General features: G+C 60.0%; 1 protein-coding gene across 3 annotated transcripts in view; it reads left to right on the forward strand.

Moving 5' to 3' along the window:
* Positions 1-119: 119 nt before the first annotated feature.
* The window catches only part of B3GAT1 (beta-1,3-glucuronyltransferase 1), a 31,862-nt gene continuing 4,597 nt past the window's right edge, over positions 120-27,384 (forward strand). Inside the window, exons 1-8 of one of the 3 annotated variants that reach the window (XR_006742337.1) lie at positions 120-131; positions 214-233; positions 16,434-16,531; positions 16,685-16,831; positions 17,087-17,595; positions 18,389-18,685; positions 19,860-19,960; positions 21,718-22,057. Coding sequence is in view for 2 of the 3 variants with exons in the window: in XM_045585426.1 (XP_045441382.1) it covers positions 16,528-16,531; positions 16,685-16,831; positions 17,087-17,595; positions 18,389-18,685; positions 19,860-19,946 (1,044 nt within the window). In the remaining variant the exon portion in view is untranslated. Of the gene's footprint in view, positions 132-213; positions 234-16,433; positions 16,549-16,684; positions 16,832-17,086; positions 17,596-18,388; positions 18,686-19,859; positions 19,961-21,717; positions 23,481-27,384 lie in introns of those variants that run through there. The other 2 variants (XM_045585426.1, XM_036449418.2) reach the window with 2 other exon arrangements.

Consider the following 27,384-nt stretch of genomic DNA (forward strand, 5'->3'; position numbering starts at 1 on the left):
GGCCCGGCGGGCTCGGACCCCGCGGCTATGAGGCGGCCCCCGGGGGCTGCAGCCCGAGGTCCCCGGGGGAGGGCGGGGCGCGCGGCCCGGAGGAGCGGCAGCCGCAGCCTGGGGGCGCCGCGGGGGCCCGGGTTCAGGGGCCGCCGCCGCCTCCGCCCGGAATGAATCGGGAATGAATGGCGCTGGGGACACAACGATCCGACTCGGACCGAGACTCGCCGTCGCCGCCTCAGGTCAGTGACCCCCCGCGGGCCTCGCACAGAGCCCCCCTTTATGCCTCCCCATTGGTACCCACGCCATGTCCTCGCGGGCGCGCGCGCGCCTGCGTGTGTGTGTGTGTGTGTGTGTGTGTGTGTGTGTGTGTGTGGAACGGGGGCTGGGGGGGCTGAGAGGCCAGGGCTGGATCCGCTGCCTGCCCCCCAGGAGCCCCCAAACAAACCTGGGGGAGTCACGGTGCCCACCCTGCTGGGACCGGCATCTAGGGAAGAGCTGGCTCTCAGGACCTACTAACAACTGGCCCAAGCTTGTAGCTCCCGGTCCCTGCCCACCTCAGCAGGTGGTTCCTGGTGGCCCAGATGAGCCTGGGCCACCCCCACTCCCCACCCCCTGGCTGCACCTGCTCCTGGGTCATCATCCCCAAGGGCTCTGCAGCTCTGCCCGATGGGAGAGGGGCCGAAGGCTGGCGAGGGTGGCAAAGGCTCCTTGGGCCGTTCACCGTAGCAAGGGGGCCGGAGGCAGGACCAAGTTCACGTCTCTGTCCCTGGGCTCAGGCCCAAGGTCCTGATTCCCCCAAAGTCAGAGCACGCAACTTCCGAAGGGAATCCGAGAGGCATGGCAGCCAAGGAGAAGGAAGCAACGGGATCTCATAGGGACAGGGACCAGGACTGGGGGTGACAGCCCGGTACCAAGCAGCTGATGTTAAGAACCACACACACACACCACACACACACACACACACACACACACACGCGCGCGCGCGCACACAGGCCTTGACTGGCACTCTCCACCCCTTTCCATGCCTGTCCAGGCCTACCCTCAGCCGCCCACTGTGCGATGGGTTCTTAGAGCAGCTGGGGCTGGGGGCCCTGGCACCTCTAATGCCCAGGAGTTGACGGTGGCCTTTGCTGACCAGTGCCAGCCCCGTGCTGGTGGGAGCAGCTCTGTCTGGGACCCTCCGTGGCACACACTGTTTAAAAGGATTGGTTGGGAGGGGATGTCCGAGGGCATATAGCTCTGTGAAGTGTGTGTGTGTGTGTGTGTGTGTGTGTCTGTGTATGTGTGTAAATGGGAGGCATGCAGCCTCCTAAGTCCATGGGCTTGAGGGGCCAGTGGCCTCAGAGGACAGCTGTTGTACAGTTTTTCTGAGATTTGCCTGCGGGGCCTCCCGCCTCCCTGCATCTGCCTGAAGCCACCACAGAGTTGGAGACAGGTCCCCCCAGAACCTGCTCGGTGGTGAGCCTGAGCCTTCCTGGGCTCACCTCTCGTCCCCCACTTCTTCATGTGAAGACCCTTCCCCATGAGACCTCCAGAGAGTCCGCCCCACTCTGCCCTGCACATGCCAGGCACTCCCTGCGGCCTGGAGCTGCATGCCATTTCCCTCTACCCGTGGTGGAGGGAGCAAGCGGCCTCCCAGGGCTGAGGGAACAGGGGAGGGGTCGTGCATGGTGCCTCATTCAGCTAGGAGCCAAGTGGCCTGCTGGGCTCCGTTCTGTACGGACTGAGGGAGGCCTGGGACTCACTCCACGTTCAGGCATGTTGGACTCATAGGTACCGGTCAGGTCTGTTCATATAGGTTTCTGGGTGAGCCGGCACGGGATGGCCTGGTGCAGGGAAAACCACCACAAGGGTCAGCTGCAGTGATGAGCCTGGAGCCTGGACCAGCGGCCAGGGCTCCGGGGAAAGATGCCTGGGAGGAGGGAGGGTTTTGAGGGTGGAAGGACCAGGTGGCTGCACTCTCCTGGAGCTCGGGGTGAGCAGGCAGGCTGGGGCTTTGCAGGTGGGAGCAATGCAGAAGGCTCAGCCCACGGGGAGGGAGGGGGATGGATCTGGGACAGGGGAGACGGCTGGTTTAGTCTGGCTGGAAAAGAAGGGTGAGCTGGCACGGAAATGCCCAAGGGCTCCCCTCTGCTGAGAAGTGGGGGAGACGAGAGGCAGGGCTGAGGGAGAGGGAGAGTCTGAGAGTCCGAGGCAGGCAGAGGAGCCCGCGTGAGAGGACAGCGCTCACGGAGCAAGCAATGCCAGGGAGCGAGGCCCGGGGCTGCATCTGGGTACCAGCCTACGTGCCCTCCTTCCCCAGGTCCCCAGTATCAGTGGCCCGGGCAGTGAGACCTCTGGGTGGAGCAGAAGGCTCCTAAGGAAAGCTCTCTCTGTGGCTCGGGGGGGGGGGGGGGGGGGGAGGCGGTGCTGTGAGACCGGGAGACCTTCTCTCCCAGGCTCCTGCTCACTGCTAAGGGCTCCCAACTCCTGGCCCTGCCCCCCCAACTCCTCCTGGTTCTGGGACACCGCGGGATGAGGAAGCCATAGCAACTGGGGAGAAGGAAAAAGAAAACCTTCCCTCATGCAGCCCCCCCCCACCCCAACAAGGCCTCCAGGGAGGAAGCGCTTCGGGGACCCTGCTAAAGAGCATGGGGGTGCAGGGGGGTAGGCTCCCGGCCAGGCCAGGGCCCTGCCTCAGCTCCATCCAGAGTGGGTGAGCAGATTGAGTGAGAAACGGAGCCTCGGAGTCCTGGTTCCCAAAGGCCTGGACACTGGGGAACCCTCCTCTTCAGGCTGTGGTAGGTGAGCCGGAGGAATGATAACTTCATGTATTTTTTTATAGTCTCTCCGCCGTCCCTCCGAGCTCGGGACGGCTCTAGAATTTGGAGTAGCAATCCCCTCGCCAACACTGGAAGTCATCCCATCCGCCTCAGTTCAGGCTCTCCCATCCCTCCCGTCACCCTGCCCACCTGACCTGCTGGCCACACCCCCAGACCCTGGGCCTTCCCAAGGCCCCCCGGGGCCTGCCTGTGTCACCAGGACCCTCTCCGTGTCGCCCAAGGACAGCAGCAACCGTGGGCACATGTCTAGCTAGCGATGAGTGCAGTGATCCCAATTGATTAGCCGACGCGCGTATGAAAACTCCGTGCCACTTGCCAGGAGCCCGGGTCGGGGCCCCTCGTTATTCTGTCGAAGGCCGTCAGGGCGGATGGAGATCACACATTCCGCTCCCTCCCACAGACACGGGCTGAGCACCTTCTGGGTCGCGGGCAGCGCTGAGAACACAGCGTCAAAGGATCCAAAGTCAAGGTTTCCTCTGTAGCTCGGGAAGGGCTGTGTGGGTTGCCTTTTTTTTTTTTTTGCAGCTCCAGCAAATTTACTTTTCTAATGAGGTTTCTCTCCAGCCAGTATTAAAATGAGGCTGCGCTCCCTGCACACACAAGCTGACAGCAGGGCCCGCCGCCTCCCAGCCAAGTGCCTGACCGGGACTCGGGCTCGGCCAGATAAGCCCAAAAGTGGAGGTGGGCTGCATTTGGGTCTATACCTAGCTCACAGGGCTGTGGGTCCCCAGGGCTCAGGATCAGACCAGGAGTGGGGGTTCTCTCTCCTTGTAGGGGGGAAACGTGAACTCCTACTGCTGCTCCAGGAAGGAGAGAGGGAGAGAGATTGAGGCCAGAGAGCAGAGACAGAAGGCCTGGCCTTGGTTAGTAGCGGGGACCAGACCTGAGGTTGGGCCCGGTGCTGAGACCCTCCCCGATGGCGCCTTCCCTCCGGGCCTTCCTTCCCTTCCCTTCTTAATGAGGCTGCTCGGCAGTCCGGCCTCTGAGCCACGAGTCTCTTTAGATTCCGGGCTCCTCATTAGACCATTCATTATGCAGAACCTCAGAGCCCAACACGAGATGTGGGGTGAGCTGCGCTGCTGCCCGGAGGGAAGGCAATGGTCCCTCAGTCTCATCAACCAGGTTTCCAGGGCTCCGCAGCCACATGTGGCTCGTGGCGACCCACTCGGGCAGCACAGGTACAGAGCATTCCCGGTGCCACTGGGCCAGCCTCTCCGTGGCTGAGCAGGTGGCTGCGAGTGTGGCTTCCGGAGCCCACCTGGTCTCGGACCCCAGCTCCGCCACCTGCTGCCCTGTAGCCGGGGGTGGCATCGCTGAACCTCTCTCACATTCCTCATCCCTAAAATGGGGACACTAATAGGATGTTTATGAGGAAGGGATGAGTCACGGCCGTTCATCACGGCCATCGCTCAGAGCGGGCAATAAATAGCAAAATGCTTTGCTTAGCGATTTTTTTTTTAATTCACTTATTTAACAGTTTCCTTCATAAACACCCTATGGGCCAGCCTAGGCCAGGCACGGCAGCGGAGGCTGGGGCTGCTGACAGGAACCAATCGCAATTAAGATCTGTGATCTCGCTCACCTCCCTGACCCTGCCTCCATGTCCCCACCTGTGATGGGAATTTGGCACCCCTGTGCCACTCCCAACCCACCCTTCCCGGGACAAGGAATGCGATGAGGGACGGGTCACACTCTCTTTGCCATGGATTCAGTGCCAATTCTGTCTCATTGGAACTGCTCACACCAGAACCCACCTCCCAAGTCCCCATACATTCGCATGTACCACCAGCACCTCGTTGAAGGGAACGGAACAGAGCTTGGGGGGCTCTGGCCTGAGCTCACCCCATCCCTGGCTCTGATGGAGGGCACGCTAGGAGCCACCGCCCTGAGCTCAGCAGAGGGTAGCCGTGGGGAGGGAGAAGGCCCTCGCTGGGCGGGCCTGCAGGACTTTGAGATCAGCTGGCTCTGTGGTCGGCAAACCACGGCTCACGAGCCACGTGCGGCTCTTTGGGCCCCGTGAGTGTGGTGGCTCTTGCACCCAATACCACTGTGGCCTGGGCGAGTCTATGTTGAAGAAGTGGTGCTAGAAGACGTTTGCGTTTAAAAAATCTGGCTCTCCCAAAGAAATGCCAGCCGTGGTGCTGTTGTTACTTGGCTCTGTTGGCTCATGAGTTTGCCGACCACTGAGCCGGCGGGTCCAGGTTCCGGGCTCAGCTGCGTCAGCCACGCACTGCGTGACGGAATCTTTCAGAACCCGTTTCCCCATCCAACCTACGAGGAGCATAAATCGCGTGAGCACTTCCCCACCCGAATCAGACCCCTTACCTGGGCGAGCTCTCCACAAGAGGCCGCAGGAGCCGCAGGCAGGAGCAGGAGGGGGCCTGCCGGCCACGCTGCTGGAAGGCAGAGGGGAGAGAGGCGGGTCTGAGCGGGAGAATGTGCCCTGAGGAGTCACACACCGATGTGCGGGCCGCCTAGAGGCCTTCTGGCCTGCACGGCTTGTCCCAGAATGAGGGTCCTGTGACTCGAGGCTGCTTCCTCCTCCTCCTTCTCCTCCTCCTTCTTCTTCTTTTAAATATATTTTATTGATTTTTTTTTACAGAGAGGAAGAGAGAGGGATAGAGAGCTAGAAACATTGATGAGAGAGAATCATCCATCAGCTGCCTCCTGCACACTCCCCACTGGGGATATGCCCGCAACCAAGGTACATGCTCTTGACCGGAATCGAACCTGGGACATTTCAGTCTGCAGGCCAACGCTCTATCCACGAAGCCAAACCGGTTTCGGCGTTTGGCTTCTTCTTATAGGTGAGGAAACGGGTGCTTAGAGAGGTTCCGCTCCCGTCTCAGGCCACACAGCACGTCCGGGCCGTGTTCTAGAATACGGCCCACGTCTCCCCACTCCCCGCTCCTCCCTCTCGCCGGCCGTCTGTGCCCTTGGCAGGACACACAGGGGCAGAGGGCAGCAGGGGCAGCCCCCCGGCTGGAGGGGAAGAGGCTGGCATTGAGACTCAGAGCACTGTCACCTTTCTTCCTCCGACCACTGACCCAGGGATCTCTGCTGGCCCCAAGGAAGGTGAGCCCCTTCAGGCCAGAGCCCCGCATTGAAAATGCACACGGAGCCTAATTCACTCGGCGATTGTTAGCTGTAGTGTCCGTGCCCACTCTGCCCGGGTCGCCTGGCAGCCTGCAGCCTGTGGCGGTCGGGGCCCTTGCTGGTGGGAGGCTTGGACTCTGCAGCTGCCTGGCTCCCCCTGAGCCCTGAAGTCCTCTAGTCCCCATTCGTTGTCTGTGGGACCTCTCAAGGTGTCCTCGGGACCATGCTCAGCCCAGCGTCCCGATGCCCTGGAGTTCAGGGCCTACCCCCGGGGGTTCGAGCTGTGGCCCTGAGAGGCGCTGTGATGGAGACAGGCCTTCATGGGCCATTGGGGCATAGGTTTCATTCCCCCAGCTCTGTGCCCCCCGTGCTGTGGCTGACTGCCCCTGTCCCTCCCGGCCATGGCACAGAGCGAGGGACGAGCCCTGTCCCCCGGAGGCCCGGCCGGACGCCCGGGGCTGGCCATCCCGGGCCGGGCCCCCGCTCAAGCCGCCTGCCTGCTTGTGTTGATGGACAGCCTCCGGGGGTGCGGTTTTCCTTCGCCGTCAGTCTCTGAGTTTAAGCTGAAGTATTGCTCGCCTAACTCATCACTTGTCGATAGGAACTTCTTCCCAGGCCCGTAAATCTCTCCCTCCGGGCACACGCATCGTGGCTGTTCTCAGCCTCCACCCTCCCAGGCCCGGGACTAGGAGACGCAGCAACAGCCATGTGTGTGTGTGTGTGTGTCTCTCACAGGCCCAGTGTGTGTGTGCGTATCTCACAGGCCCAGTGTGTGTGTGTGTGTGTGTGTGCGCGTGTGTCTCACAGGCCCGGTGTGTGTGTGTGTGTGTGTGTGTGTGTGTCTCAGGCCCAGAGTGTGTGTGTCTGTGTATGTCACCTGTGTGTCACAGGCCCTGTGTGTGTGTTTGTGTCATAGGCCTAGTATATATGTGTGTGTGTGTGTGTGTGTGTGTGTGTGTCCCAGGCCCCAGACTGGGAAATGCAGCAGTGGGCTGAGCATCTCTCTCTCTCTCTCTCTGACACACACACACACACACACACACACACACACGTATGTTCCTCCAGCCACATCCCACTCATGCCTAGCAGCATGTCTGGCTCCTCTGGGCGGTGCTTCCTCAGGCATGCCCTGCCCCCGTTTCCTCGTGGGGACAATCCCAAATGGCAGCCCCACCCGGCACCACCCGCAGGTGCCTGCCCAGCCCCCCTGCAGAGTAACCTCTGACCGTCCCGTGTCCCGGCCCTGAGGGGCACGTTGTTGTTGGGGGGATCTAACCAGACCTTCTGAATGTCAGTTCTTTTTCGTTATGGTAAAACAAAATTACCATCTTCACCATCCTGAGGTATTCCATACAGTCACACCCACCCCTCCCCAGCACCTTGGAAACCGGGTGCTTATTAAAAAACACCCCTTCTGCTTCCCGGCTCCAGGTCACCCCCATCGGCTCCGTCTCCCTGGTGCGACCACTTCAGGCGCCGTCCGTGCGTGTCCTCCCGTGAGGCAGGCGTCCGGACGTCCTGCGGGTCCAGGCCTGCTGCGCCCGGGTCAGGCTGCCTTCCCTTCTCACGCTGAGCGATGTGGGATTGGACACAGACGCCGCATTTCATTTATCCGCTTGGCGGCTTCTCTCGTGCCAGACCCAGAGCACAGAGTGCCCGATAACCGTGGTTCTGCCTGCTCGCCTGCCTGCGTGGTCGGGGCCCAGCAGGGCCCCATGTGCTCAGAGCTCACGCCGGTGCCGGGCATCGAGGGCAGCGAGAGGAAGGAGCCCCGTTGTATTTGAGGGGGTGCTGCCCAGCGTGGGCCTCTGCTGCCCCCCTCAGCGTTCAGTGCTGGCTGAGCATCCTCAGCGCCTGGACCCCGGGGACCGTGTGTGTGTGTGTGTGTGTGTGTGTGTGTGTGTGTGTGTGTGTGTCAGTCAGTCCCCGGTGGAGGGCACCTGCCAGTCCTTAAAGGGCCAGCAGGAACTCAGCTGGCAGAGGCTCTGTGAGGGCAGTGGCATCCCAGGTGCAGTGACCCCTGCCTGCTGTTCCACCTGCCTGACCCCTGAGGAAGGACTCCGTCCCCTCCTGTCAGAGTGCCCCCTGGGGTCCAGAGCCCTGGGTGACCCGGGAAACCCTGTGGATGTGACGAAGCTGCCTTAGGATGTGCCTGTGCGTATACAGCCTCCGTCTCAGCGCTCCACAGCCGCCCAGCTGTTGGCGAATAGAATGCATGGCCTATAAAACCGTATCAGCATGATCTATCTTCTGGGGCAGTGGGCGGCAGACTCATCAGTCCACAGAGCCAGATATCAGCAGTACGACGATTGACATTTCTTTGGAGAGCCACATGTCTTAAATGTAAACTTCTTCTAACACCACTTCTTCAAAAATAGACTCGCCCAGGCCGTGGTGTTTTGTGGAAGAGCCACACTCCAGGGGCCAAAGAGCCGCGTGGGGCTCGCGAGCCGCAGTTTGCCGGCCATGGCTCTGGGAGATTGAGCTATGGGGGGGAGCCTCCATTCATCGCCTTCACACCCGCGTGTTCACAGGGGGGCACACATTGCCCACCCTGGGCTCCCAGGCCTTCTTAGGCCGGGCTCTCCCCGCCCCTCCCCCCTCAACACCCTTCCTTAACTAGTAGGTCTCATCCTGGCATGGGCTCAGCTGATTCCACGTAACAGTGCTGATGGAGGAGGTGGGGAGAGGGCAGCAAATGATAGGCCCTAGGCTGTCACCTTAGCCCAGCAGTTCTCAACCTGTGGGTCTCGACCCATTTTGGGAGTGAAACGACCCTTTCACAGGGGTCGCCTAAGACCGTCGGAAAACACAGATATTTACATAACGACGCATTAACAGTAGCAAAATGACAGTGATGAAGCAGCAATGAAAATAATGCTATGATTGGGAGTCACCACAACATGAGGAACTATATTAAAGGGTGGCGGCATTAGGAAGGTTGAGAACCACTGCCTTGACCCCCTGCTGATGGGGGACTCTCAGCCCCAAGGCCAGGAGAGGGAAGTCTCCATGCTCTGACAGTTCTGGGGTGTCAGGAGAGATGACGCTCAACCTTCTGAACCTCCTCCCCCGCAATTCCTTCTTTGAGCATCCATCTCTGGGCCAAGACACAGGACCAATGGGGCTGCAGGAGGTGTCCCAACACCAGGACAGGCCCAGCCTGTCTGCCTGGGGCAAACCCTTGCAGCCCCCAGCTGGTTTCCAGAGCTGTAAAAGGGGGGGACAGACAGTGCCCCCCCCGGGGGAGGGGGCTGTGCTGGGGCCCCGTGGAACACCTTAGTGCAGTGGTAGGCAAACCTATTCATCCACAGAGCCAAATATCAACAGGACGACGATGGACATTTCTTTGGAGAGCCACATTTTTTAAACTTCAACTTCTTCTAACGCCACTTCTTCAGAATAGACTCGCCCAGGCCGTGGTATTTTGTGGGAGAGCCGCTCTCAAGGGGCCAAAGAGCCGCATGTGGCTCACGAGCCGAGGGTTGGCGACCACTGCCTTGGTGGAAGTGCCAGCCAGTGGGCAGCGGCTGGGCCTGGAGATCTGAGCCGGGCAGGGGGAGTGGGCCTGGGCCCTTCTCTGGTGCACTGGCCACTGGCACACACCCAGCCTAGCACAGGGCCACGTGCCCACGTACCTGCTTTCCGGGCATCCCGACCTTGGCATGGCCTGGCCCTTGCAGAGCGGCATCTGCCTCAGAGGCCGTGAGTGCAGGCCCTTCCACCAGGAAGGAGCCGGTGTGCCCTCTCCCTTCCCTGCTCTTCCCGGCGCCTGGACTGGGCTGGATTTGGAAGCCAGGTGGAAGCTGTTAGACCCGCTGTCCTATTTCCCACTAGCGAGCCTGTGCCGTGCTAATTGGGTGTGAGGCCTCATGCTGGATGTTTCCCGTAGATTCCCTCATCCGAGCCCCAAAATAGCCAGGAGGTGTCACAGATAAGGACACGGAGTCGTGTTGAGTTTTAAGGAGACCATAATTTTTAACAATTTTTCCCACGTCCGATGGCATTTAAAAAAAAAGCCCCGGGACTTTTTTAAAACGCCATGGGACATGGGAAAAATTGTTAAAAATCTGGACTGTCACAGGAACTGGTTTGGCTCAGTGGATAGAGCGTCGGCCCACGGACTGAAAGGTCCCGGGTTCTATTCCGGTCAAGGGCATGTACCTTGGTTACGGGCACATCCCCAGTAGGGGGTGTGCAAGAGGCAGCTGATCGATGTCTCTCTCTCATCGATATTTCTATCTCCCTATTCCTCTCTGTGAAAAATCAATAAAATATATATATATTTAAAATCTGGACTGTCCCGCCAAAAGCGGGACAATCTGGTCACCTTAGTTTAAGGTCATCCTGGAGTTTGCCAGAGAGTGAACGAGGCCTAACAGCGCCACACTGGATAAGGGGAAACTGAGGCTGGATAGGGCCAACGTGAGCCCTTGAGACAGGAAGGGGTCCCTTCTGAGTATCCCGCCTCTCTTTTGGGGGGTAAAATGGGATTTTGGGGGTCTTTGGCTTCCGTCCTGCCTTCTGGCAGGCAGCCAAAAGCCCATCCCAGGGAGAGGGTACCAGGCCAGGCGGGTCCCTCCAGGCCCTCTCCACGTTGGTCACCACAGCAGCTTCTGTTCGTGGGCGCCAGTGCTGCGCCAGAGAGATCCTATTGATTTCTTTCTCATCACTCCAAAAACCTAATGGGGGGGAAAGCACCATCTATATTCCCATTTCACAGATGGGCAAATCAAGGCTCAGCCGGGTTACCATGTCCAAGCCACGCAGCAGAGGAAGAGAGACTCTCGCGTGGTGTCCAGAGCTGTCTGCCCACAGGGCCCGGAACCTCACCACGGGCCACCCTTTCGGGCAAGGGAGAGCAGGAGGAGCTGGGAGGACGTAGCAGCAGGCTGTGGCTGTGGTTAGGTTCTGCCATCAACCTCAGAAGCGGAGCGGGGCCAGACAGGAGCTGAGAGTCAGGAGGTGGCCTGGCCTTCCTGTGGTGGTGGACAGACTCTACGGCAGTGGTTCTCAACCTTCCTGGTGACCCCCAACTATAAAATTATTTTCGTTGCTACTTCATATCTGTAATTCTGCTACTGTTAATGAATCATAATGTGAATATCTCTGTTTTCCGATGGTCTCAGGCTCTACAGCAGCACGTCCCACCTCTAAGGTAAGGTGACCAGATCGTCCTGCTTTTGGCGGGACAGTCCCGATTTTTTGAAAGAATCGAGACTTTTTATTTATATATATCTATATATAGATATATATATATATCTATATATCTATATATAGATATCTATATATCTATATATCTATATCTATATCTATATCTATATCTATATATATATATATATATATATTATTGATTTTTTACAGAGAGGAAGGAAGAGGGAGAGTTAGAAACATCAATGAGAGAGAAACACTGATCAGCTGCCTCTTGCACACCCCCCACTGGGGATGTGCCCGCAACTAATGTACATGCCCTTGACCGGAATCGAACCTGGGTCCGCAGGCCGATGCTCTATCCCACATGTGTCAAACACAGGGCCCGCGGGCCAAATCTGTCCCGCCAGGCCTTGCAATGTGGCCCGCACTGCACTGTCATCACTGCACTCCGCTGCGTTTCCATCACAATGACAGTTTATGACTGTTCAGTAAACCATTCGGCCTGCGATTTAGGCTGGATTTTAGATTTTGGCCCCTTCTCTGATTGAGTTCGACACCCCTACTCTATCCACTGAGCCAAACCAGTTTTGGCGAGAATTGGGACTTTTTAAAAACACTGCGGGACTGTCCCGCCAAAAGCGGGACGATCTGGTCACCTTACTCTAAGGTGCCCCCACGGCCCCTGGCTCCAGCTGTCCCCACCTTTAGGATGGACGGCACCTGGGCCCAGGCTGTAACCTCCCGCCCTCCCACAGTGACATTGCGTGTGCAGGGCCCCACCTGTTAGCAGACGGGCCCTGCGTTCCCTCCGCGCTGCTTGATGAATTCAGTGGCCGCTCGAGAAACCCGTGTGGAAGGCTTGGCATGCAGCCTGGGAGCCGAGGGCAGCCCACAGCCAGCAGGAGGGCGGCCTCGGGCCTGGGGCCGCCCGTAGTGAGCTCCGGCCGGCAGCCTGCGCAAGCGTGGAAGCAGGGTCTCCCAGGCAGCCCAGCCAGCGGTTTGCAGCCTGTGTGACCCCGAGGCAGGATGCGGACCTCGCCAGGGCCTGGCCTCCCTGCGTCCCCCCTCTCCCCCCATCAGTGTTGCACCCTGAGAGCAGGTGGGAGTCCCTCCCTGGAGCCCTCTGCCTGGCACCAGCTGGCAGAGCACACAGGCCCAGTGGGTGGCCCAGAAGCCCACCTGCTGGTTCTGCAGGGGGGAGGAGGGCAGCATGAGGTGGGGCTGTACCAACTCAGAGTCCAGAGGCCGAGGCTGAGTGGCCCTGGGGGAGATGGCCTCCAGCCCTGCAACTGGTCATGCAGCCCTGCTAAGCCTCGGTTTCCTCAAATGTGAAAGGGGACCCCCTGCTTGGACCGGGAGGCGTGGAGACAGTGAATCCTGCTGGCCCAGCACAGGGATGTCACGGAGAAGGCTCGCCATTCCGACTAAGCATCCCGCGCAGACCTCACTTCACTTCTTGGAGTGGAATGAGCGGCTGGATCCCTGTTCCCTGCCCTCCCTTCCCCTCCTGAGGATGGGGTGCAGGAGGAGGAAGCGAGCAGGAACCTGGGGGGGGGGGGAGGGGGGCGGAGAGAGGCCAAGCCCGTGCCCTGCAGGCCCAGCAGGAGCTCGTGGCTGGAACCAGGGCCAGGCTCGGGGGCAGAGACGGCGGCCGGGTCGCAGGAGGACAGGGCCGGGTTAATGAAGTATGGATTGACTGGCCCGGGAGCTGATTAGCTCTGGCACGGGGCTTTTCCTGGGCAGAGGCGGCAGAATCAATACTAATCCCTTGGTCCGGGGAGGAGTCCCTGCAGGTCTCCGGGACAAACCCGGGCTTCCCTTCTCCCGGGGAACTGTCTGCAGCTGGAGCTGGGGCCTTGACTCCGTCCCGCATCTCCTTTTAAGACGTCCTCTCCTTCTGCCGCCTGTTGCCACCTCCCTGACCCCATGCCCAGAAGGCTGGCGCCTGGCCCAGCCCCTTCCCCATCCTCACCCCTTCTGGGCTGATCAGTGGAGCCACGGGCTTGGCTTGCACTTGCGTGAGGAGGCTTCAGCGTCTGTCCCGTCCACCCCCAGATGCCGGCTCTCAGAGGGAGACCAGCGTTCCTCCTTCACACGCACAGCGGAAGCTCCCCTAACCAGGCTCCCCAGACCCCTTGACTTCTGCAGCTCACAAACCCGGTCCATTTCATCTGCCAAGGCCTCCAGCAGGTGTCGGGACTCCTGTCATGCTGCCTCTCACCTCTAGGGGCCGCCCCTGCTCACACCTGCTGAGTCACAGGCTGGCCTGGATGGAGTCTGAGGGTCCCTAAGGTTAATTCTCAGCCTGTTTTTAAAGGCCTGGCTTGCGGTCCTCACCGCGGAATAGTATGAAACCACGAAACACGGGCTGGAAAGAGAGACATACGCTGTATCTGTGAAAACGGAGTTGAGTGTTCTCAAAAGACTCCATAAAGCGAGTCTGGAAAAAGGATTCTCATAAATAGGTGGGAAACGTCGTAAAAATGCTCAAGGATAGCGCACGCAGATGGCAGGCACACCAAGTGTCCTTCAGGTCCTGGGTCACTTCAATGAAATCAACAAAGAGGTCGAAGGGTGCACAGGGGTGGGGGGTGGGGGCGGGATGGGGTATGGCCAGGAACACCCAGAACTCCCCCCCCACCACCCCGCCAGATCCAACACCCTCCGGAGTGCTGAGAGCGGCCGGCACGGAGGGGGGAGGATTCCAGGGAAAATGACCTCGTGTTGTGCAGGAAATTCCTGCCTCTCTAAAGGCTGCGTAAGCTGAAGCAAGCATCACACAGTGCGTCGTTTGGAGGGACTCTTCGCTGTACAGCGGACTCCTTCCACCACCTCACCACTGCTCCCAGCGTGCTTGGTAGCAGGGCTCTATCATGGCAGAGACACGTGTCTGGATGGTTTCGGAGCCTGCTTGTAGCTGATCTTCTCTCTCTCTCTTTCTCTCTCTCTCTTTCTCTCTCTCTCTCTCTCTCTCTCTCTCTCTCTCTCACACACACACACACACACACACACACACGCCTGAATACATGTGCAAAAGGCCCAGGTCTACATGGGTGCAGCCTGCAGGGCTGAGCCTGCGGCCACAGGCGAGCTGCTGCCCTTCCTCCAGGCCCGGGGAGGAGGAGGCTGTGGGGGCCTAGGCATCCTCACAGCCTCATCTCAGAGCTGAGGTCTGGGTAGGTGCAGCCTCCCCCCTCCCCCAGGCCCTCCCACAGTCCCCCTCCCCCTCCCCTGTCTCCAGCTCCCCTCAGGTCACACCTCCACGAGCCCCCACAGCGCTAGGCTCCCCCAGGACCTACCCCCCACACCACCACCACCACCACCAGGCTCTGGCCCCAGGCCCCATCTCCCACAAACTCACCCCCACTGGCCAGCTGGCTTTCTCTGAGACTGACCGACCAGGGCTCTGGCTGTTCTGCTGAATAACCACCTGGTAATTAGCTCCGCGATTCTGCTACGATGCTTATAATCGCCTCCATTAAAGTTATGGGATTTTTCAGGCCGTAATGGCTTCCAGGGTAATTAATGCACAACTGGGTTTATTGCTAAGTTTATTTTTAGAGTTTTTCTCCCTCGCCCCCCCCCCCCCGCCTTTCCTTTTATGATGTCTTGACCAGAAAGACAAAATGGGACAGAACTGTCTCTCCACAGCCCCTGCATCTTTGCCTTCCCCTGACCCCCCTCCCAGCTTCTGGAAGGTGCTGGGACAGCAGCCGGGCCGGCTCTCCTAGGGGAGGGGGGTTGCTCTGTGACAGGACTCATCCCATCTATGCCTGAACAGGTTTGGGGGCTCTGGGGCCTGGAAGCTGCCTCCCCATGCCCCTGGTTGCAGGAGACCAAAGGGCCTGGGTTTACGTCTGGCTGCACCCGGTCCTGGCTGTGGCCTTGGGCAAGCCACGTGAAATAGCGGTAAGGACAACGCGTGGCATCCGGGGTTGTTGTAATACACTGAACACGAACCGCTGAGCGTCACCTTCCGACACCCCATCAGTGGTTCTCAACCTTACTAATGCCTCGACCCTTTCATACAGCTCCTCATGTTGTGGTGACCCCCAACCATAACATGATTTTCGTTGCTACTTCATAACTGTAATTTTGCTGCTCTTAAGAATCGTAATGTAGCCAAAACCGCTTTGGCTCAGTGGATAGAGCATCAGCTTGCGGACTGAAAGGTCCCGGGTTCGATTCCGGTCAAGGGCATGTACCTTGGTTGTGGGCACATCCCCAGCATGGGGTGTGCAAGAGGCAGCTGATTGATGATTCTCTCTCATTGATGCTTGTAACTCTCTATCCCTCTCTTTTCCTCTCTGTAAAAAAAACAAACAAAAACAAAACATATATATATATATATATATATATATGAATCGTAATGTAAATATCTGTGTTTTCCGGTGGTCTTAGGCTCTACAGCAGCGGTTCTTAACCTGTGGGCCTCGAGGAACTGCATTAAAGGGTCAGGGCATTAGAAAGGTTGAGAACCACTGCCCTAGGTGCTATCTCACAGCTATTGTTGTGAACAACAGCCCAGAAGACCAGATGATAGGGGGGCTGAGGGAGTGCCAGAGGCAGAGGCGTGGGATAAAGACGCTGCCCACAGGACGCGTGAGGGCGGCCACGTGAGCGCCACAGTAGCTGGGCGTGCACGCCGAATGGCACACAGCTCGCTGTGCCTGGCCTTCTCCGCCCAGCACCTGGGACCCTCCCCGAGATAAAGGGCATTTGACAAAGCTCCACTGGAGACAGGGAGGACCCAGAGGCAACCTCCCAGCCAGGCCTTTTAGAAGCCCCCTTGCCGTCCACCAAACGGCCCGAGCTCAGCCAGCCGCACGGAGACCTCCATCGGCCCATGTGCAGCCCCGTCAGTGGTCTTGGAGTTGGGGATCGGGGCTAGGGGTGTGGTGTAAGGTCACCCCCTTTCATTACATCCCAGAGCTGCCACCCTTTATCCAGCCTCTCAAGAAACCACCTGGGCCCAAACAGGTGGCCAGTACCATCGTAGACTCAGTATGTACACGCCAGCGCCATCCTCAGGGCTGCAGGGGCGCCGACTTGCTTTGCTCTCAGAACCACCTTGTAAAGTATGTACCGACGGTACCCACCCATTTCACAGATGAGAAGACTGTGGCACGGACCGTTGCCGTACCTTCGCAAAGGAACCACAGCTTGTCGGTGGCAGGGTTCAGTGTTTAAAAACCAATGCAGGCGTGTCTGACGTCTGTGCCCTCACCCTCTGCCTCCCTGCCGAGCACCTGGGAGAAGGCAGTCCAGACTCCACGTGACAAGCCAGAGCCGGGCCTGGCCCTCCCGGAGGCCGCCCCCACCCCCCTGCCCAGGTCTCTGGCCATCCTCTTCTGCTCTCTCTTGCAGGGATGCGCCTGACAGGGTTCCTGACTGCGCCCTGAGCCGCCACCACCCCTTCTGACACTCCAGCCGCGCCGGACCCCGCAAACCTGCTTCCGCAATGGGTGGGTTGTGAGCGCTGGTAAGACCCGCTAGCCAGCACCGGCTTCTCTGCTGTCCCCGTCCCTGGCCTGTCCGTCCCATTTTTGTTCTCTTCTCCCCTGTGCTCATCCCTGGCACCGCCGTCCTCCTCTCCGGACCTTGTTGCCGCCGCGCAGGTAATGAGGAGCTGTGGGCCCAGCCAGCCTTGGAGATGCCGAAGAGAAGGGACATCCTTGCCATCATCCTCATCGTGCTGCCCTGGACGCTGCTGGTCACCGTGTGGCACCAGAGCACCATCGCCCCCCTGCTCACCGCGCACAAGGGTGAGCCCCCAGCCCGGCCAGGCCGGCTGCACCCACATAGCCACAGGGAGTCCAGGTTCCCTCTGCTGGGTGGGGAGTCAGGACTAGGAAAGTGAGACCCAGGCAGTGCCAGGCAGGGGTCTGATGGCATTCCTGGGAGCAGAGGGTAGGTCTGACCAGGCAGAGGGGCGCCTCCCGCCCATGCCCGAGGCCAGGGCCTGCTCTGCCCCCCACACTGCCTATCTCTTCCCCCCCACCCATCTCCCATTCCCGCAGATGATCGCGGTGACCCCCGGCGCCCCGCCCCGCCCGGTGCGGACCCCAGAGAATACTGCATGTCCGACCGCGACATCGTGGAGGTGGTGCGCACCGAGTACGTGTACACGCGGCCGCCGCCCTGGTCCGACACGCTGCCCACCATCCACGTGGTGACGCCCACCTACAGCCGCCCGGTGCAGAAGGCCGAGCTCACGCGCCTGGCCAACACGCTGCTGCACGTGCCCAACCTGCACTGGCTGCTGGTGGAGGACGCGCCGCGCCGCACGCCGCTGGCCACGCGCCTGCTGCGCGACTCCGGCCTCAACTACACGCACCTGCACGTGGAGACGCCCCGCAACTACAAGCTGCGCGGCGACGCCCGCGACCCGCGCATCCCGCGCGGCACCATGCAGCGCAACCTGGCCCTGCGCTGGCTGCGGGAGACCTTCCCGCGCAACGCCAGCCAGCCCGGCGTGGTGTACTTCGCGGACGACGACAACACCTACAGCCTGGAGCTCTTCGAGGAGGTGCCGGTCACCCCACGGGGCGCGGGGCGGAGCTTGAGGGCTCGGGGCGGGGCTGGAGGGTGTGGGCGGGGCTTGAGGATGCAGGGGCGGGAAATGAGGATGCTCCCCAGGAGACCCTTTGGGTAGGGATGCACAGAGAGGTCACAGGCGGGGCCAGGCTGGAGTCAGTGCAGCCTGCAGGGGCCAGATAAGGGACTGATAGCTGGCCGTGGCCTCAGGGGTCCTATGGTTAAAGGGGGTGGCCGTGGCCTCAGGGGTCCCCTGGTTAGAGGGGGCGGCTGTGGTCAGGGGTCACCTGGTTAAAGGGGGTGGCTGTGGCCTCAGGGGTCCCCTAAAGGGGGTGGCCATGGCCTCAGGGATCCCGTGGTTAGAGGGGGCAGCTGTGGTCAGGGGTCCCCTGGTTAAAGGGGGCGGATGCTTGGAGCTGAAGGACCACAGCCCTGCCTCAGCGGCTGGCCTGCATGAGGAGGGGGCCAGTGTCATGTCCTGGGGGTTTGTGAGTCACAGTAGTTTGGGGGAGGCGAGAGGAGGGTCCCACTCTAAATTGGAAAGAGAGGTTTTTGGTTTTTTTCACAAGAAAGTGGCAGCAGGTGCGTGGAGAGAAGGGGGGATCGGCTGGTGAGAGAGGCCAGGTTCCTCCGTAGGTGCCCGCCTCAGGGGCACGTCTGGGGCCCGGCCGGCCTGAGCCCGGACGGACGTGGCTTCCGATGGCCCGTGAGCCCAGCGTGCACGGCGGAGGTCGCCTCCCGTGGGGACGGGCTTGGCTCGGGGCCTGACTCCGCGTCCCCTGCAGATGCGCAGCACCAGGAGGGTGTCCGTGTGGCCCGTGGCCTTCGTCGGGGGCCTCCGGTATGAGGCCCCGCGGGTGAACGCGGCCGGGAAGGTGGTCGGCTGGAAGACGGTGTTCGACCCCCACCGGCCCTTCGCCATCGACATGGCGGGGTTCGCCGTCAACCTGCGGCTCATCCTGCAGCGGAGCCAGGCCTACTTCAAGCTGCGCGGCGTGAAGGGGGGCTACCAGGAGAGCAGCCTGCTCCGCGAGCTCGTCACCCTCAGCGACCTGGAGCCCAAGGCCGCCAACTGCACCAAGGTGAGGCCTGGGGGAGCGGACGGCCGGGGTGTGGGCGTCCCCACGCCTGGCCAAACCCTCCCTGGGAGTCAGGGGTGGGAAGAAAGGCCTGGACACAGCCTTGCAAAGAAGAGCCAGCCTAGAGCTGTGCCTTCTGAAAACACCTGGCCCGGAAGGAAGGTTGTCACGCATGCAGCAGCCACACTGAAGTCACGCAGGGAAATTGGGGGGAGGAGGGAACCAGTGAGGCAGAGCCAAGGACACAGTCCCCTCCCGCACCTCAAAAGAGTTGAGCTTCACGGCCTCCCTGCAATTACATGTTCATGTGTGCACACACATGGACAAATGCATGTGTGTAGGCACATGCATACACACACACACTTCCTAGTTTGAGCTTCTCCAGCACAGGCCTGGTCTGCCAGCTGGCTGAGCTGAAGGCTCCAAAACCACTTCCTGCCTCTCTCGACCACGAACCCAGCCATTAAGAAATGCAGGGAGCCGAAACCGGTTTGGCTCAGTGGTAGAGCGTTGGTGTGCGGACTGAAAGGTCCCGGGTTCGATTCCGATCAAGGGCATGTACATTGCTTGCAGGCACATCCCCTGTAGGGGATGTGCAAGAGGCAACTGGTCGGTGTTTCTCTCTCATCGATGTTTCTAGCTCTCTATCTCTCTCCCTTCCTCTCTGTAAAAGATCAATAAAATATATATTTTTAAAAAATGCAGGGAGCCCTGGGCTGTGTGGCTCAGTGGGTTGACGGTCATCCCGTGCTCTGAAAGGTCACCGGTTTGATTCCTGGTCCGGGCACATGCCCAGGTTGCAGCTCAGTCCCTGGTCAGGGTGCATGCCGATCGGTGTTTCTCTCTAAAATCAATAAAGACGTTATATTAAAAAAAAAAAAAAAAAAAGGTAATGCAGGAGAGAATGAGAAGCAAGAGGAAGAGAGGAATCCTCAGATTCACCTTTTCTGGAGTTGAGCACTTTCTGTCCCCCCGCTGCTATTTTGAATGCACCCTGTGTGTACACACAGCAAGAGTGGGGGCGTCCGCAGAAAGGAAGAACATTGGGGAACATCCTGATGGGACAAGGGCAGGACAGGAGGGCGGGGGCGATACTTGAGGGTCCGGGCGGGAGCAGGAGGGGGCAGGGAGAAGCCAGAGGCCTGTCCCACGGCGTCTCCCGTCTCTGCACCCGCAGATCCTGGTCTGGCACACACGGACCGAGAAGCCCGTGCTGGTGAACGAGGGCAAAAAGGGCTTCACTGACCCCGCGGTGGAGATCTGAGCCCCGGGACACAGGTACATCTGTAAAGAGGGTGGTTGAGGGGACACCAAGAACAGCGGGGCACGGCTCGGGCCCACACCCAGTGCGGACACAGGATCAGTCTGCCGAGACTTCCTCTTAGTCTGCCATCGTGGGAGGAAAGGGAAATGCCAGCGTGAGGAGGAGAGGCATAGCTGACGTCCCCTTGCCTTTTCCTTCTCTTCCCCTCCCTTTTCCTCTCTTCCTCCCCCTCACCCTGTCTGGAAATCAGCGGGAGCCAGCCTCTCCCCCACAGCTGGGCCCTCTTGCCATCCTTGGGGGGCCTCTCCATCCAGATGTGGCACGGTCACCACTGGCTATGACACCTGTCCCGTCGCAGGCAATGCCGTAGGCCGTGGATCCCTCTCCGCTCACGCCGCTGTGACGCGGGACCCTCCCTCACAGCCTCTCCCTCGCCACGCATGCCCGTGTGTCTCCCCGTCGTGACCGTGTGGGGTGCCGTGGTGAAACGGGGGGCCCAGGGCCCGGTTCAGCTCCGGGCCTGCCACTTGTACAGTGTGACGTCTTTCGCTCCGGGCTTCCGTTTCTCCATCTGTAAAGTGGGTGGTTGAGGGGACGCCAAGAACAGTATCTGGCACATGCTGCGTCCTCTATAGGTATTGCTATTGCTCTTTTCGATCTCTAACACCTTCTGTGGAAGGGGGCCACTGGGTCTGCCTACGTTTTAGAGGCAAAGGGATGGTGTAGAGCAGTGTTTCCCAAACTTTTGACATATGTGTCCCCCTTCTATAATTTTTGTAACGCTGAGTGCCCCTCGTACTCATGAGAACGCAGAATTAGGCGCAGCTAAGCATGATGCAGTGCATATCCCCACCAAACTCCGGTGCAACGCGTACCCCCACCAAACTCTTCCCGTACCCCTGGGGGGACGCGTACCACACTTTGGGAAACACTGGTGTAGAGGAAAAGCTCCAGGCGGCGAATCGGGCCGGGGGATTGGCCACACTGGGAACTCCCGGAGGTGGGAGCTGACAGCGGGCACAGCCGGACGCCAGCCTGGAGTTCAGGGTCAGTGTCTGGGTCCCCTGTGCATGTCCCCCGTGCCTCAGGGACCCCAGGGTGTCCGTCTGTTTTGTCCCCGAACTTAAATCATCACCTGGGCCAGAGCCCAGCTCCCCTGCCTCCGGCCGTCACGCCCCTCACAGCCAGGATGCCCCGGAGGACCTGGCCGCGGGGCCAGACGCCTCCTCCGAGAGGCCTGCTGGGGGCTGAGGTAGAAAAGTTTAAAACGCTGCGGGATGCGGGACAGATGGTTAAAAATTGGGACTGTCCCGCCAAAAGCTGGACGTCTGGTCACCTTAGGCCAGTGTTTCCCAAACTTCTCTCATGATGAGAATCACCCGGTGGAGTTGTTAAACTACAGATTCCTGAATCCCAACTAACAAGTGCTAAACTAGAATTTTGGGGGAACATATAGGTAAAATTGTGTACTTCACTTAGTGCTCTGCCTTAGATTAGTGTTATGCATTCTATTTTTATTTTCCCTTTAGCATTATTTTACCCTGTCTTAGAGCACTAAGTGAAGTACACAATTTTACCTATATGTTCCCCCAAAATTCTAGTTTAGCACTTCTTAGTTGGGATTCAGGAATCTGTAGTTTAACAACTCCACCGGGTGATCCTCATCATGAGAGAAGTTTGGGAAACTCTGCCTTAGGCTAAGAGCTGGGCAGCTCGGCCACACGGGCTGCTCGGACCCCCGCCTGACTCACCGGCCCTCCCCTCTTTGCAGGAGCCTCTTCTCACACCCGGATCCTGGCCTCCCGTCCTCTCCCCGCGGCCGACAGTGCTCCACGGCAAACTCTAACGGGATGGCCAGCAGCCTCCTTCCTCTCCCGGGGCTGCTTCCGTAAGCCCAGCCCGAGGCCGGGACGAAGGGCGGAGAGCCTAAAGCACAGAAATCCCAGACGTGTCGTTCTCTTCCACCCGGCGTGGCCAGGGCCCCGGCCCTCCTCCCCGGAGGCTCCCGCACCACAGGCCCGCAGGGCGGACGCGTGGGCTCATCCGCGTGGGCATCGGGAAAGATTTGGCAGTCGGTCACGTGGAGGTGGCCCTCCTGGCTCCCAGCTCCTGTGTCCAGAGGATTTGGAACACCAGACGGCAGGCCCTGCCCGGGCCCCAGGAGCGCCCGCCCCTCCTCGGAGAGCTGCTCCCAAGTCCACACGCCTCCGTGGCTTTCCTCGAGTCCCTGACTCCAGATCATACATCTGTCTTTGATGCCGGCAGCGGGCAGCCCTACGGGAGGGAGGAGCAGGCCTGCCCCCCGGCGCCCCCTGTGCTCCGGGCTGTGGTGGGAGAGGAGCCCCTTCCTCCGGTCCAGGCCCCTCAGCCCTGCTGCACAGAGAAGCAGGTGGGCCTCAGGCCAGCTCAGGCCACAGGCTGGCGTGGGCCACGACCACGTGGGCCCCTCCCCCGCGCTGCCACCCCCAGGCCCCCTGGGCACCAGGGCCCCTTGCCTGGGCCAGGACGGGGAGGGCAGGAGCCCTCTTCCTGAAGCCCTTGAGAGCCACAGACCTCAGTGAGCCAGGGACAGGGAAGGTGGGGGCAGTCCCAAGCCTCCTTCTTGCCCCTGGTTTGAGGGAGAGGGGGGCGGGGGCAGGAGGACTGCGTAGCAGAGGTATTTATGGACAAGGGACCGAGATCATTTGGACACCGAGGGGAACGGATACCCGAGCACACACAACGTTGGAAATAATTCTATTTTAAACACAACACGGGAAAAACATCTCCCTTCTCTCCAGGTGGGGAGTCTGCAGAGCGAGCCTGGCTAGAACAGTGCATGCGCCGGCGGCTCCCACCGCCAGGGGGCGTGTGTCCGGCTCTCGCGCCGCAGCCTGACAGGCAGGCCCCTGGCATTCTGGCTGGGGGACAGCGCCCTCTGGTGGCGATCTCACTCCTCATGCTCCTGACCGTCAGAAGCACAATTTTCCTCTCTCGTGGAGGAAAAGGAAAAGGCGTGAGCCTACGGAAGGGGTGTTTATTTTTTAACCGCTAACACTTCGTTTAAACTCACAGGACCGGTCTGAGGACCACAAAGAACCCACTTCTAGAGAAAGGGGGGGAAGTATGAGGAGGGTGGTGGGGATTGGACTTAGTCCGACAACCTAAACATTCAAAAAAAATAAAATAAAAAATAGCATTGGTTGCCTGTTTGGAAACGGATGGAATTCCCCACAGTAGTCATGAGCCCATCCAATGGGACCTTATCCCCTGAGCCACCTTGTAGGGCATCCCCCCAACTTCTTACGTATTCAATGGTGGCTTTGGAAATCGACCTCTCGCCATCACGTGGCGTGGCGTGGCCTGGCGTGGCCTGGCGTGGGAGAGGACGGACGAGGTGGGCGCAGGCGACCATCCCATGCGTTAGCCCAGGCCCCAGGCGTTCCACTGCCTCCCCAGCCCTGTGCTCAGGTGACCTGGGCTGGTCTCCGGCCACCTTCTCAGCCAAAAACCAACCAACCAACCAAAACACCAAAAACAAACAAACAAAAAACAAAACCCAGAAACATCCCAGGGCTCGCCTTCAGGAAATTGGTACTGAACAAAATGAGGCGTTTTCTCCTGCTCTCTCTCTCCTTTACTATTTTTTGGGAGGTGGGAGCTGTTCCTCTTGTAGCTGCATGTGGGTTTATCGGTCACTGTCGTCCTGGGGGCCTGCAGCTTTCTTCCTTGCCGGGGATGCGTTTGTGATCAATCAGAATGTGGTCCGGGATTATACCGTTTGTTTTCCAAACTTCCCACCGCAGAGGCGTGAAGCCGGGGGGGGGGGGGGGGGGGGCGAGGGAGGGGAGCTGGGCGTCCCCCACGGAGACGGAGGGTGGAGCCAGGGCAGACGCACCTTTGGGTCTGAGTTCATTAACTGTATTTCCTTTGTTTTTAAAATTAAAAGTCGGATACGGTTTTTAACATCCCTAACCCTCCTCGGCCCGGCTTTGTTGTATTCCCCTGGACGGCTCCAGTCACCGTCCGCCGAACGTGCACCTGTCGGGGGCCTACCATGAGCTGCGTTATTCCGGGGGCCAGCACCAGCCTTCACGGAGCTCCCCTTCTCGTGAGGGGGCACGGGTGGACAGCGAACAGACCCACAGCATTTCGGATGCCATCTGGTCTGAGGACCAGCATGGGGCTGGGTGGGGGAGTGGGTGGGGTCGCAGAGGGTCGCTGTGGGAAGACCTGAGCCCCACAATGGGTGGTCAGAGAGGCCCCCCGCCCGGGGAAGGTGACATCTGAGCAGAAGAGCAGCAGGCAGACGTGCCCGTGTCAGGCCAGAGCCTTCCAGAAAAGAGAACTCTGCCCCCGGCAGGAGAGAGCTTGGCTGTTTAAAAGCCAGCAACAAAGCCAACGCGACTGAGACTGACTGGGGAAGGTGGGAGGGGTCAGTGGTGGGAGACGGGACGGGCAGGACGTGGCGGCTGGTCCTGGGGACCAGGGTGACCTTTTTTGGCTTCTACTGTGAGTGGAGAGGGAAGTCGAGGGAGGGTTTGGAGCAGAAGACAGATGTGGCCTGACCGGCCTTTTAGAAGAACCACTCTGAATTCTGTGCTGACGGGAAGCAGGGAAGGTGAGGGCAGGTGGAGGGGAGGCAGTGCGGCCACCAGCCTGGTCCAGGCGCTGGGGAGCCGGAGGGAGGTGCCAGTTGTGGGGTGGAGAGCAGTTTGATTCTGGAGGTGACTGAGAGGGACAGCTGATCCAGGGAGAGAGCCGAGGGACCACCGCCAGCTCCCCATGGGACCACGTCACCCACAGGCACCATCTTGCTCGAGTCAAAGCACTCCCCTCCACACCCATCAGCCTGGGGCCGTGCTCGGCAAACTGCGGCTCGAGAGCCACATGCGGCTCTTTGGCCCCTGGAGTGTGGCTCTTCCACAAAACACCATGGCCTGGGCGAGTCTATGTTGAAGAAGTGGCGTTAGGAGAAGTTTAAAAAATTTGGCTCTCCAAAGAAATTTCAATCGTTGTCCTGTTGATATTTGGCTCTGTGGACGAATGAGTTTGCTGACCACTGGCCTAGGGGTACTCCACCTTCCCTTTCTCCATGGCTGCACCCTGCAGAGTGTGCTGGCCGTGCCGGCCTGAGCTCCTGGCACACACCTTCCTGGGAGGCTCTCAGGAGCCAGGCGGACTCAGGGGGGCAGAGGCGACAGCAGACACCGAGGTGCGTGACTCTCGGACCATTTTCCCTGGGAAACGCCCAGCCAGTGCCGAGCCCTCCCTCCACACAGCCCAGTCTGGGTCTGTTTCAGCCCGATGAACTCACCCTGATGATTCCCCCAAACCGCCCAACACCGAGGCCCGGAGGCCTTTCGGGGGAAGGGGAGAGGCTGGCCTTGGTGAACCTTGAGAATTCTGCCGAGGGACCTCAGACCCAGCACGGGTGCCAGGTTTGAATCTGTGTCGATCGGATGCACATTTCTCGCCCCTCCTGGGAGCCTACCTCACACAACGCACACGCCCCGAGAGGTCCTTCCTGCAACGGGGCCTCACTGGCAGCTGGCTGATGGGGTGCCTTGGGCCTTCTGCTGACCTGCCCCCCAGGCTCGGGGCTGGTGGAAGTCGACCATGGCACATGGCGTGGCCCCTCCCATGCACACCCAGGCCCAGCCAAGGCCCCCAGAAGCTGTGCGTGGCTCTAGCTCCACACAGGCGGCCCGTGGCCGGGTCCCAGGCGGAGTCTGACACGAATCCGCCATGCGGGCCCGGAACCCACACACCGGGGGGCGGGCTCCAGCCCACGTCAGAGCAGGACCAAACACGCCACGGGACAGCTCAGCAGGCACCGGACCCTGTTGGGAACCGACCATTGTCCCCGCGGGCAGAGCGGCGTGGACAAGGAACCTGGAAGGCTGGTTAACCTGGGCAGCTCTGAAAGGCCAGAGCCAGCCGCTCACTGCCTAACGGACACATTGGTAGCTGAAGCAACTTCCACCTGTCCATCTTATGGAAATCCTTGCTGATTGGCTATTATTGGAATTGCCTGCCTCTATGGGTGGATCCCAAAGTCTTAATAAAAGGGATAGCAAGGCTGAAACCGGTTTGGCTCAGTGGACAGAGCGCCGGCCTGCAGACTGAAGGGTTCCAGGTTTGATTCCAGTCAAGGGCATGTGCCTTGGTTGCGGGCACATCCCTGGTGGGGGGTGTGCAGGGGGCAGCTGATCGATGTTTCTCTCTCATCGATGTTTCTAGCTCTCTATCCCTCTCCCTTCCTTTCTGTAAAAAATCAATAAAATATATTTTTAAAAAAAGGGGGGGAGGGATAGCAAGGCCAGAGTGGGGTGTAGTCCTCCCCCTAGAGGTGGGCTCCCGCCTGGCCCCCAATATTCCCAAATTAATACTTTTCAAGACTCATTTGTGTGCGGCCTCCTCCAGAGCCCGAACCCTGAACCCGAACCCTGGACCATGCGGGATGTGAAGGGGGTTCCCACAGGACCCTGCAGGGGCGAACTCAGCACCGGCACAGCGGCTCACACACCGTGGCCGGGGTCAGCCCTCACCATCAGCCCCATTCGCAGACGGGCCAACAGAAACCAAGACAGACGGCAACCGGAGGGCCCACACAGCCCACACCAGGGACGTGCTGACGGCGAGCTCAGGGGATCTGGGGGACTGGGCCCTGGAGCCCCACACCACACCTGCAGCCTGAGGCAGCCTGACCGAGGCGTGTCTGGGAGCCCGAGAGGGAGCCTTCGGGAAGGGACTGGGAACTGGGCTGGAAGGGACAGGGGCCTGGCACTCACCCGCTGCCCACCGACACCAGAATGGATCCGTCCTGGGCTTCTCTCCCAGGGCCCCCCGACCACACTGGCATCTCGGAGGATGGAGGCCAGGAGGCAAGGAGTCAGCGCGGACGCCGAGTGCCCGGCTGCACGCTGCCTTTGCACCGACGGGGTCAGAGAGCCACCACCAAAGAGGGTTCAACGCGACTGCTTTATTGCAGCTCTGACAGCGAGCCGGTCCCCAGGACAAGAGGCTGCGTTCTGGACAGACAGACAACTGCCGGGAAGCCTGCCTCTCCTCCCTGCAGCTTCGTCACGGGAGGCGAGGGAGGAGGGAGACGGAGCCGGCGGCAAGGTCTGCGTGAGGCCTGCAGCCTCCCCATGTCCTGGAGCTGGGCCCTGGGCCTTCTGCCTTCGCCCCTGTGCCTCTGAGAGGGGTGTGGTTCCCGCTGGGACCCTCAGTTCCCCTCCACTCACTGAGTGAACCTGGAAAAGCTCCGTTCCAGGAGAACAAGGGGCCGAGATGTCTGTTTCTCTTCAGCCCGGCTTGCCATCCTGTCGGAGGCACTTAGAGCGGGACAGAAGCAAGAAAACGTGCATGTCTCTCAAATGGAGTTCCTTCCGGGACCCCAGGGAAGGCTCAGGGAGGGCTGTGAAGAAACAACAGTGGCCCTGGCTGGTGTGGC

This window comes from Pipistrellus kuhlii, unplaced genomic scaffold (genome assembly GCF_014108245.1).
Source record: "Pipistrellus kuhlii isolate mPipKuh1 unplaced genomic scaffold, mPipKuh1.p scaffold_m20_p_20, whole genome shotgun sequence".
NCBI lineage: Eukaryota > Metazoa > Chordata > Mammalia > Chiroptera > Vespertilionidae > Pipistrellus > Pipistrellus kuhlii.